At 49.1% G+C, this 12,479-nt stretch overlaps 1 protein-coding gene across 1 annotated transcript in view; it reads left to right on the forward strand.

The window, feature by feature from the left end:
- Positions 1 to 550: 550 nt before the first annotated feature.
- The window catches only part of TCEA2 (transcription elongation factor A2), a 28,253-nt gene continuing 16,324 nt past the window's right edge, over positions 551 to 12,479 (forward strand). The window contains exons 1-4 of the mRNA XM_075011882.1: positions 551 to 753; positions 4,310 to 4,372; positions 5,458 to 5,563; positions 7,782 to 7,869. Coding sequence (XP_074867983.1) covers positions 685 to 753; positions 4,310 to 4,372; positions 5,458 to 5,563; positions 7,782 to 7,869 — 326 coding nt within the window. The 5' untranslated portion in view covers positions 551 to 684. The remainder of the gene's footprint in view (positions 754 to 4,309; positions 4,373 to 5,457; positions 5,564 to 7,781; positions 7,870 to 12,479) is intronic.

Below are 12,479 nucleotides of genomic sequence, written 5' to 3' on the forward strand. Positions count from 1 at the left end.
TTCCTGAAGTCAAGGTATATCACATCACAGCTTGCAGGGACCTATCTCTGTAGCTGTAGATTAGGCCACCTGCCCTTTATTTTCTCTTGTCTTGTTCATCATTTTTCACGCCCTGCTCACTCCCACTGGATTTTCTCTCTTCCTGCTTCCCCTCTCCCCCATTCTCTCGCTCTCCATTTCCTTCCCCTGCCCCCATTCTCTCTCTCCATTGTGCCTTCCCGACTCCTTCTCCTCCCCTTCCCTCGCCCACCATTCACTCCCCCTCTGCACCATGTCCGCTCCATCTCCTATCTCCCCCCCTGAAAACAGCGGGAGCCCCAGCCAGACACACCGGGCCGTTCTCAGCCGGGCTTTCCGGTGGCTGCTGGGGCTTGTAGTCCTAACCTCTCCAGCCGAGTGTGGCTCAAAGCGCCCACTTGGACTACAAATCCCACAATGCTCCGCGACGAAGGAGGGGCACCGCCCCGGCGCACGGCCCTCTGGGCGTTGTAGTCCCAGGGTGTGGCCCCGTGCCGAGCGGGCTAAGCAAAAAGGACTACTGATCCCATCATGCCCCGCGCGCCGCAGGGCTGACGATCGGCGAGCGGGGTCGGACGGACTGCGGATACTGGGGTGACTGAGAGCCTCGGCAGCCCCCCGCCCCGCTTCAGCCCCGCCGCGTCCCCCGGCTCGGGGCGCGGAGCCATGGGCGGGGAGGACGAGATCGTGCGCATCGCCAAGCGGCTGGACAAGATGGTGTCCAAGAAAAGCGCGGTGAGTCCGGGGGGCGGGGAACCCCCAACCCCGCCCCGATCCCGGGTCCCCCGAGCGCCCCCTCTTCTCCCGGGGGTGCTCCCTGGATCGCCTCGCCCCTGTCACCCTCAGCACCCCCGCAGCCGATTCGGGGTTCCCCGGAGTGGCCCCCTCTTCTCCCTGCGTGCCCAATCCTAGGTCCCCCAGAGCGCTCAGACCCCGTGCCCGATCCCGCGCTCCCCCGAGCGCCCCTTCTTCTCCCGGGGGCGCCCCCCATGAGCGCCCCGTGCACAATCCCAGGTCCCCCAGAGCGCCCCCTCTTCTCCCTGCGTGCCCAATCCTAGGTCCCCCAGAGCGCCCCCTCTTCTCCCTGGGGCGCCCCCCCGTCGGAGAACCCTGTTCCTGCCCCCATTCAGACCCCGTGCCCGATCCCGCGCTCCCCCGAGCGCCCCTTCTTCTCCCGGGGGCGCCCCCCATGAGCGCCCCGTGCACAATCCCAGGTCCCCCAGAGCACCCCCTCTTCTCCCTGGGGCGGCCCCCCCCGGAGAACCTTGTTCCTGCCCCCACTCAGCACCCCGTGCCTGTTCCCAGGTTCCCTGGAGCGCCCCTCTCTCCTCAGCACTCCCCTGTGCCCTCACAGCTCCCCCTTCTCTTCTCAGCGCCCCATGTGTCCCCTGGAGTGCCCTGCCCTTCTTCTCCCTGGGGCACCCCCCCTCGGAGAGCCCTGTTCCTGCTCCCATTCAGCACCCCCTGCCGGATCCCGGGTTCCCCGGAGCGCCCCTCTCTCCTCAGCACTCCCCTGTGTCCTCACAGCTCCTCCTTCTCTTCTCAGCGCCCCATGTGTCCCCTGGAGTGCCCTGCCCTCCTTCTCCCTGGGGTGCACCCCCCAGAGTGCCCTGCTCTTACTGCCCCTTGGTGCTCAATGCCCAACCCCTGTGTCCCTGCTGGAGCACGCCTATTTCTCTTCAGCACCCCCTGCACCCGGCTCTAACGTCCCCCTGGAGTGCTCAGTACCATCCAGCACCCCATGCTGTCTTTTCCCTGGGGTGCTCCCCTCCGACAGCTTCCTTCTCTCCTCAGTCCACCCTGTTTCTCTTACAGCACCCCCTCTTCCTGCCTCAGCACCCCCACCCGGCTGGGCGTCCAGGAGCACCCCTATTCCCTCCTCATCTGCCCGTGTGCCTGCCTCTTGCCCCCCCCCAGCACCCTTCTTGCTCCCCTCATTGCCTGGCACCAGGGTGCTCCCCTCCCTGAAGAGAACCATTTCAAGGTTGTTACTGAGCGCCCCTCCCAGGCTCCTCTGACCTCTTTGTAGCCAGAGATGTAAGAGCTGCCACCTTCCTCTCAAATGGCCAGAGAAGAGGGCACATGCTCCCATCTTCTTTCTAGTGTTTCAGGGAGATTTCTGCTGTCTCCCGTCCACTTGCAGCTTCCATTTGCTTTCCAACCTAGAGAGCTTGGTGGGACTACTCATCATCGGTTTTCACAGCTGTAGTGAGGGAATTTTTCATTTTTCTTCTCTGCAGCCCCTCCTGCATCTGCCTCCTGGGGACTCATCCTTTCTTCTGTCTTTTTCACCCACCAGTTCTCCCCAACTTCTGTGATTGCCCTTATTTTGCCTCTTCGGTCCCCAACTTCCTTTCTCAAGGGCGGATCTGTGTCTCCTCTTAACCCTGCCTTTATGAAACAGCTGTTTCCCAAATTTTCTTTCTCTGGGGCTGCTGATCCTTGGACAGATCCCCAATATGCTTTCTCCGCTATGCAGGCCTGCTTCCCTGAACTCTTTTTTCTTCCTAATCCTCTTCTGTGCCTGAATCACCAAAAAAATTTACCTTCTCTGCTTTCCCCTGAAATCACATCGCTAAAGAGGCCCTCAGCCTCGAAGTGGTGGGAAGTCCTTCAGACAAGGGATGATGAAAAGATCATTATTGTTGAATTGGCTTCCAAGTGTCAGTGATCAGCAAGCAGAGCCAGTTTTTCGGGTGATATGACCTGGTTGGCATTGTAGGATAAAGTAATGGGGTGATCAGCTGCTCAGTTTAAAAGGCGGATGACTATATCCTGCAATTTTTGACTACTGTATAATGTGCATTTCACAGCACATCAGTTAGCATCCTAACCTTTGGTTAATGTAGGGGTAATCCTTTACCACTGCGTAATCATCTCGGGTACTTTCTACTCACCTTGTCAAATGAGGAAATTAACTTTAACACGCACTAGTCCCAACCCTGCTTTCACTGAGGTAAGTGGCAAAACTTCCTTTGAGGGGAACAGGAACTGGGCCATTATATGCACAGTGCAAGGAGGATTTATTTGACTCTTGATCTCAGAATTTCGGAAAGAAATTTGGCAAATCATTCATTCTGGGTATGTTGCCATAAGCCTCCTGATGGAGTGAATGGCCTGTGTAAGTGCATATTGAAATTGTCAATTTCACTTTGATTTAGCTCTCATGGCATCTGTCCTGCATGATGGTGCCGACAGCTAGATCTCTTCTTGAAATGACTGGGGACCAGCTTCTCTGCGTGGAGTGGGAGGGATATGCAGCTGAAATGTCGGTCGGTTCAGGCTGCTTCACGCCACTGCAATTGTAATAGCTGTAGGTTTTGTGTTCCAAACGGGCCTGGAGTGGTTAGTGTTTTCAATAATGAGCTGTTAAATGTGAACACCAGAAGGCCTTGTCCATTAGGAGAGGTGGGGAGGAGACTGCAGTCAGAATGGAGGCTGACAGGTTTGCGGGAGTGAGGCTTTGCTAACATCTGCCCATGCAGTTCGCAACTGTAACTGATATTTTAAATTGTACCCAGTGTAGTTAGAGCCATATAGTGATTGAGATTTCTAGCTACGATGAAGCTTACATATCGTTTTCAGATGACCTTCCTAACTTCCTTGCTTCTCACCAATTTCGATACAGTGTTAAAAGCTTTTCTTAAGGGTGAGGTGTGGATAACCAGAGTACTTTTGCAAATAAGCTTTCCCTCCAGCCACTCACCCCACAAAGGACACAATGCCAGCAGCTGTACTACTATGGGAAAACTAACTGCTACCATCAGAGGTGATTGTGAAGTGCTCCGAGAGGCTCTGATGCAATGCCTTGGCAAAGGTATTAGTGTCCTCAGCCAGGTCTTTACAATGGTGATTTGCTAACAGGGTTATTCTTAGAGGACAAATGTCACCGGAGGGTAATTTTTTAGAGGGGAAATGCTTGTCTGAGCTGCATTGCTTCGGAGTTATAATTAAACGATCTGGATAGGGATAATAGTAAACTGCATAAGTAGTAGGCACAATAAAAATGTGCTGTGTGCCAGGAGAAATCTGTTACATAATAAGGCTTCTCTATCTCGATTGGTTCCCAAAATTTAGCTAAGGCCTTATTATATTCTGTAATTTCAGGAATATAATGAGGATTGTTTCTAGTGAGGTCGACTGGTTTTGTTCTAGGAACTACTGTTTGCTTTGTTGGCCCATATAGGCTGAGTTTAGGTAGCAGTTCTTTATTGCATGATGTGGTAGAAGTGGCCCATACTAACTTTTTTTTTTGAGTAACTTGTGGATTTTCCCCCCTCTTCTTTCATAGGATGGTGCAATGGATTTGCTGAAGGAACTGAAAAGTATGCCTATTACTCTGGACTTGTTGCAGGTAAATCATGCAGCTAAGGCAAGAAAAACTGAAATCCAGATGTGGATGGAATAAATGCTCATCTATTTAATGAGATTAATACAGTCTCCACTGTCCCCCACCTCACTAGAGGAAAAAAAATCAACCAAACAAAGCTACATAGTGTTGTATTTATAAAGCCTCACCAACAGAGGTGCTTGGGGTACAGTCTCACTATATTGATGAAAACAATTCAAAATTCCTTTTATAAATGTTAAGTAAAAAGCCCACATCTAGGGCTCTGATTAAAGAAGGGGAAACTAGACTGGAGAAGCAGCAAATGTGAGGCTCCCAGCAGCCGATTTTTTTTTTTTAAAACAACAGCTTTTGTGAAATTATTAACAAGGAAAAGCATCGAGCTGCTTGATAAGTGGGGAGTCGGGGAAGATGGTTGCAGGCAAAGACCCACCAAATTGATGAAGTTGATGGAGTCCATGAAATATGTTCCATCAAGATAAGATTCTAAGGAAAATTCTCAGGCAGGGCAAAACCTTTATGGCTTGTAGAGATAAGCTAAATAGTTAATGAAACTTAAAGGCTTTAGTAAAGCGCTGAAACTTAAATACACTCCCGTTACAATGAAGACGATGAACATCCTTTTAAAAGAAAATCCTCCTAGAAGAGTGCTTGTGGTTTAATAGCTTGAAGTATCATTTGTTATAGCTATGCATCAGTTTATAGCTTTGACCCTGTTTTAAAATTTCTAGTACACTGTGGTGGATATTTTTTTTCAAATGCTGTTCAGTTTTAAGGTTTGTGTGTGTGTGGAGAGAGAGAGAGAGAGCTTCTAGGTGCTTAGGAAGGGGGAAAAAGTGCTATGGGAGATGGAGTCCTTCAAGAGAGAACTATATGCTATGTATGACAGCTATTCAGTACTTGCCAGAGAAGCCACCTTGTTAGCTGTTCTTCCGTAGCAATGTCAAGCAGATGGCTCTGTCCCTATGGATTTGTACAGCTTGGTCCATGCTGATGTGTCTTGTGATGGAGATTTGTTGTTCTCTAATGTTAGTGCTGTGGACTAGGTAGTTAGTTCTTGAGTGTGTCACTTTTTGAATGTTGGTTTGCAGTCCACCCGGATTGGGATGTCGGTGAACGCGCTGAGGAAGCAGAGCACTGATGATGAAGTGATATCACTTGCCAAATCGCTTATCAAGTCCTGGAAAAAGCTCCTAGGTAAGAAAAAAAGCATGTTTTGTTGCATTCAGCTTTCCAAATAGACGACTCTTGCTGCTTTAATATCATAGACTCATAGAACACTGGAACTGGAAGGGACCTCGAGAGGTCATCGAATCCAGTCCCCTGCCCTCACAGACGGACCAAGCACCATCTAGACCATCCCTGATAGATGTTTATCTAACCTGCTCTTAAATATCTCCAGTGATGGAGATTCCACATGCTCCCCAGGCAAATTATTCCAGTGTCCAACCACCCTGACAGCTAGGAGGCTTTTCCTAATGTCTAGCCTAAACCTCCCTTGCTGCAGTTTAAGCCTGTTGCTTCTTGTCCTAGGCTGTTCTGTAGGCTGTGTTCCTTCCACAATCTTGTGGCTGCATCAGTACAAATAGGAAGTTCTAGCAAGCCACAGTCATTAGAAACTTAAAATGTGACTTCTCATCTAGAGAGTTTCACGCACTACATTGTGAGTTCCATTTAATCACATTGAGGTCCTATTTTAAAAGAAAACGATCCCTACAGAGCAGTGGAATTAAGGCTCCAGGACTGCACTTGCCTGGACCTGCAAAGTTTGAAATAAGAATAGTTTGCATGACAATGATGATAATACAGTGATTTTATTTATGAAGTTCTCCATCTTTGGACTGAGGTACTCAGAATGTTTTGCTGCAGTTTAAAGTGATAGGATTTATTAAAATATCAATAAACTGACACAACTGACCAAAGCCAACTAGTGTGGCATCGTAAGAAACATGCTAGAAAGTATTTCCAATTGGATGGGTTGGAGAGAGAGAGAGGTCTTTAAAATCTTGCTCGACTGTACTTCCCAGAATGCAGTACTGCAACCCTTAATGGGCGAAAATACTCATAAACTCTCTGAAGACAAAATTTTTCATGCTGGTAGCCCTTTGCTTGCTCAAAAGCATTGACCCATTCAGCCATCTTTGAAAGCAATTAGTTAGTTTGGTCCTCATTTTTTTCCAAAGGCCATCAACTTGTCTAAGGTTACTTAGTGAGCCATTAACATGCTGGGACTGGAGCTCAGGCATTTCTCTCCTACCTGCATGTTCCTTCCTTTACAGCAGCCTGGAAATCAAAGTGCTTTATAAACAACCTTTCCTGCGTTATTTCCAAGAATCAAGGGAAATACCTTAGCTAAATACTTGTATGGCTTATGGAGCCCCTGAATTATTTTTACTGACTACAGAGCGTAAAATCCTAAAACCTTTTAATTTCAAATCAAAAGAGTGAGCTGTATGGAATGGCTTTTTATCTCTTTAGTATGAAGCATGCTTCTGAGCCACATGACAACAGCTGTGTGGTGACATTCATGGTAGAGTCTATCTGAATCATGAGAAACAAATATTTTCTATAATCCATGTTACTACAGGCTGTTCAAGGTATATGTGAAACGTATTGCTAGTTTCAGTCTGCATCTCAAAGAAAACCCTTACAAATAACTTGGCAAAGAAGTTAAAGACTAAACTGGTGTTGGAGGTTTCATCCACCCGCTGCCAGGGCTGGTTCTTCTATATCAGGGTTGATGCATAATGGTGGGGTCATGAGGGGAAGTCTTTCCTGCCTATCTCTGGCCTGTTCCTCACCAAAACTTCCGTCTCCAGGAGTGTGGAGTTGTCATCTTGCAATAGAACTGAACTATCTGGAAAAGAAATACTCATCTTAAAAGACTAAGTTGGCTCCCTGGGCTCCGAGACATCTCCCTTAAGAGAGGGGCTGGCCCTCACAGGCACTTCAGAAAATTTGATGGGATTTAAGTCCCATTTTCAAAAGTGACTTTTGCAACTTTCACTCAGTCTGTGCAATCAGCAGTAGGGACCTCACTAGAAAAGAAACTTTGGCTGGGATGAGTCTTCCCTCATGAAGAACCCAATCTCCTCTGGGAATGTAGGATGGACCCTTTCATACTAGCTAGTGAAAGGTTTGTGGTACGTTTGCCAGTCGCCTGACTCCTTGCCGCTCAAAGGCAAGTAGAAAGACTGCCATGGGAGCATTGCAAAGTACTTGAGGCTGTGTAGACCTATTCTTCCTTGCTGCTGTTTTGGAGCTAGTAACTTGCCTCAGACCAAATATCCAAGTTCTTAACCCTCCTTTGTGCTCTGTGCCGTGTAGTCAGGGTTGTGGTATGAAGACCAACCCAGAACCCTTTGTAGTGTCTAAATGTTTGTTTGTTTGTTTTTCTTCTTCTCACTGGGTGCAGATGCATCAGAGGACAAAAGTGAGGAGAAGAGGAGGAGTTCTTTGTTGGCATCCTCCTCAAAGGAGAGCGGCGACTCGAGAGACCAAAGGTAATACTTCCCTTTAGCCAAAGATGATGCTATTGTACATGTTGTTCTGTCACTTGGGGTTTTGCATGTTAACATTTGATCTTTAACATGTCTGTTGGGCTGTGCCACTGGCCTGCTCAGGTGCCTCATTCTAGTCAGATGTGCCAGGAGTCCAGCAAAGAGGACAGGCTGCCTGTAGATCCGTGCGGTTTTCTAAAATAAAGAGAAACTACATCTGTAATGGAAGAATAAACATCTACAAAATCCAGTGGCGTTATTGAGTTTTTTTGTTTTCTCTTTTAAGTGATTTATTTCACCTTCACATATTTCCATTTCTATCTCTTTCGTGCTGGTTTCTTTCTCCCTTAATAAAACATTCCTTTGGGTTTGGTTTTGTTTGTGTTGTATTTTTACATTTTTTCCCCCATGCTGCTTGTAACCCTTTGGAGGAGCTATGATGCTCAGTTTTGGCATGCAGATCTGGTGTATGGAAGCCAATTAGTCACATGCTCCTAGAAGGAGCCTCACCTTCCTCTCGTCCCCGCCCAATGATCTTCCCTTAACAAGCAGTGGAAGACGTCCGCCCACCCCATAGTCAGTGGCCCTGCCCACACATCTAGCTGGTCTACTGCTGTCTTGCTCCTCTTCATGGAGTGGCTGCTTTCCAGCCTGTTTCCACCTGGCAGGTGTAGCTAGAACAGTCAGTCAGGGGAAGCAGGGCACGGGTGGAGGACAGGCAAGTTATGGGTTGGGACCAGCTTCACTAACGTTCCAGCTGTGCCTCCCAGACGCAAGAGACAGATCCCCCCTTTTAGGTAGGGCACTGCCGAGAATTGCCCACAGATTCCAGGAACCTGCCATTTCAGAAGGTGTAAAAGACCTGTACGTTAGTCAGTTTCCAAAGGATTAATAATACGAATGTAGGAACGGCCATATTTGGTCAGATCCGCTGGTCCATCTAGCCCAGTGCTGTCTTCCAACATGGCTTGTGTCAGGTGCCGGCAGAGAGCTGAACAGAAGAGGGCAGTTGTGAGTAATCCATCTGGCAGTCAAATGTTTAGGGACACAGAGCAAGGAGTTCCATGCCTGATCATCTTGGCGAACAGCCATATTCTCATTTCTGTTTGTTGGTAACTCTCGGAGGTCTATATTTGTCTCTCTGGTTTGTAAGTTTTCCCGTGCTCGGTAAAGTCTGTCCCTGCATATGCCAGTGAGTCAGTTCCTGGCACAGTGGACCTTTGCAGTGTGTTTCCTTTTTGTTTCTGAGCTGTCACGCTGCTGCTCCTGCAGTTTAGCTATTTTCAAACGCTTGTCACTCGGTGCAGGGTTTATGCTGTGAAAGTTACCAGCACTGGAGCTGAGCTCCAACAACTCAGCTTGCCACATAAATTTCCTCCTCCGTTTGTGTGTAACCTTGAATGAAATGTTTCCAGTGATCATGGTTTGGCATGTGCATTGCAGCGTTTTAACAGCAGCACATCCCTCTGGCTTTGAGTTGATCAAACCCAGCCACACCGCAGTTTGAATTGGAGCATGGACAGTGTCTTGTTCTGGGTTTGTGCAGTGCTGGTCCAGGACTGGTGTTCCTACATGCTACTTGTACAGACAACAGAACCGTGGACTCTCAGCTGAAGATTTGGTAAAAGGTCAGGATTTTTCAGCCATAGATGGGTCGGAGCATCCTGTATTTTTAGCGACAGGTGCTTTTTTTTGTAGGCTGGGAGTGGAATGGTGTGAGCACGGGACTGGGACTTGAGGAACGCCTTCAGTCAAAATCCTGCTTGTGACACTTGCTCCTAGTGGGCCCGTTTCTCAGGCTGTAAATGATTCTTGCTGGCCTGGGAATTGAGTGAACCTTAGTTCGTTTGTGTCAGCAGTGGGGAAAGTGTTGTGAGCTTGTTCTCGGCTGATGGCGTACTGGAGTCAGGAGGTAGCACCTCTGGCTTAGCCGCTAAGAGACATTCCTTGGGAAATTCTTGTGATTCGAAAGTAAAGGGGTTTGCCCTGCACATTACTCAGAGTTCCTCAGGGCCCCCAGGCACCCCGACCGGGCAGGCCAAGTGGGGAGCAAATGCTCAGGGGCCGACCGATTCAAAGGGGCCCAGAGCTCGTAGGCACTGCTGCTGCTATTACAGCGGTGGGGGGTGGTCAGAGCCTGGGCCCCTTTGAAACACCGGGGGAGCACTACTGCCACTCTGTGGGGGACGGGATCCCAGCACTGTGCTCCGGGTGGTGCTAAGACCTGCCCTGCCCCTTCTGTCAGAGGCTCCGCCTCTTCTGGTGCTGCAGCCATCCCCCCTACACACAGACATGCACCTTGCCCCTGGGCCCGCAGTGACTGTCAACCCCTCTGTCAGCCTCAAAAGCTCCAGGGAGAGCGAACAGGTTGAGAATTGGGTGGGTAAAACAAACGCAGGCTGTTAGGTCACTCACGGGTTAGCAGAAGCGGCCTGGGATAATTGCAGACCTATTGTGATCATGCAGGCAGCAGTGTGGTGGTACTCCACCTTTTCAGTAACCAAGGACCAATGGATTACATCATCAGTCCACCCACCAAATTGGTTGGTCTCCCCTGGGGAGGCTCAAAGAGACACAGTTACTACCCTTTTTCAAAGAGGGGTGCAGGTGCTAAGCTTCCAACACGGCTGTCAAGTAGAGGTACCCTCTCCCTTTCACAGAGGGGAACTGCAGCAGAAATCAGCTGTTGGAAGTATTTATTCACTCCTGTCTCGTAGCCCATAGTCAGTCATAAAAAATCATGCTGTCTTGTTACGGAGAGAAAAGTGTGTCGTCCTCTGATAGTACAAAAGAGACTCCTAACGTGTCCTGAGATACCCAGAGAGCTTATTAGCCACAACTTGCCCCGGTGTCCTCCTGTGGAGGACAGGTTGAGATTAAATGAGTCAGATGGGATGTATGGGTGATAGACGCTGGTTTCATGGGGCTGCTCTCCAAGCAATAGAGAGGTCAGCTAGTGTTGAAACATACTTAACTTGGGTCATGTAGTCTGCCAGATTTTGGCTGAGCCTTGACCCTGATGTCAGCGAAGAAATTTGAGGTTCCTCCTGGCCCATGACTTTTCTTAATTTCCGCAGTGCAGATGGGGAATTTCTTCTGCAATGACTAAGGAACTATCATCAGGTATATCTCGAGTATCTCAGCCATCCATTGAGGAGGTGGCACTTGTAGTAGGGGAAGTTCTCCTTATGTGCTACATGAGTATGTGGTATTCCTTACAAAGTTATAGCCTACTAGAAGATTCACCCAGAATTGCTCGGGTCCTTACTGTAATTAATTTTTGTTTTTTTGGAAAATAAAATGAAAAGGGACAGGCTTCATTTAAGTCATTGTTCTGGGGAGGAGGGGTTCAGTATGCAGGCTGCCCAGGGAGGAAGGACCACTCCAGCCCCTTCTCACTGCAGCAGCTTGGAGCCAGGTCAGAAGCACCCCTCCTTGGCCACTGTGTCTCCAGTAGGCACAGCTGGGGCGGGCGGACAGACAGACATTTCCAAATGTAGAGTAGAAACTGGCCCTTTCTCTACCCCTGCCCCCGGCTGCCTCCCTGTGGTCATTATACAGTATGCCTGTCCCTGCTTTCCACCCCACAACCCCTGCTGCCCCCATGTGGTCATTACCTAGCAGAGCCCTTCCTATCCATTTTACAAGACACAATCCTGTTCCAGGCACATCCCATTTTCCTGGCACAACCAAACCCTTAGTTTGCTGTAAATTATAAGAGGGAGCTGGGTACTGAATTTGGTGGTCCCCACACTTACCCTTTAGGAGGAGTTCTTGAACCAACAGACAGACAGCCACACGCAGCCACACAAACTCTCTCAAATGTCTAGTAGGTTATGGTTCCGCATGCTCTGTCTCTCAACTGGCTGGTACAGCAATGCAGACTATCAATCACTGCATTTGACAGGCTGGATTTGTTGCCTGCCGGTGTACTCTTGTAAGGAAATTTCCTTTCCACAGCAGTCCAAATCCTATGCGGCATCTGGCCACCTGGCATGACACCATTTTGTCCTTCTTTTGTAAAGGCAGAGGGGTTTGTATTCACCACTTGGGTAAAATGGGGAGAGGTTTATGCCCATGTGTGATAGGAGTAATATATACCCTTCCTCCCTCTCCTCCTTTCCCGCCCCTGCCAGATTTTCTGAAGCAAAACTGTTCTTCTTTGACAACTCTTGTGATGACAGACAAACCTCCTCTTGCAGAGTTTGGAAGTGTTGCCTGGGTTGGTGGGAAATCAGTTTTGTTTGAGCCGAAAGCAAGCGGCTGAGGTCTTGCTTGGGGCTTGATGTGGCTTTAAAGTGCAGGGGTGAGGAAAAGCTTGTTCTGCTTCTCTGATGGGCTGCTGGACTTCTCTCTCTGTGCTGCCATCGCTTCTACTTCTAATCAGACAGCTGCTGGAAAGGCAGCTTAGAGCTGGGACCTTCCTGGAGCCAGGGCTGGGTGACTTCTGGTCCTGAGATGTGCCTGCACTGATCTGCATGACACCTAGTGCTGTTTGTGGGCAGAATAGCAAATGCACCTTGAGGTTGGCAAAATCATTCCATATGCCTTTGCGCAACTGAATCTTCCGAAGCTTTGGTGGATGGGGGCTTCTCAGGCCACTGGATTCTATC

This window comes from Carettochelys insculpta, chromosome 17 (genome assembly GCF_033958435.1).
Source record: "Carettochelys insculpta isolate YL-2023 chromosome 17, ASM3395843v1, whole genome shotgun sequence".
NCBI lineage: Eukaryota > Metazoa > Chordata > Testudines > Carettochelyidae > Carettochelys > Carettochelys insculpta.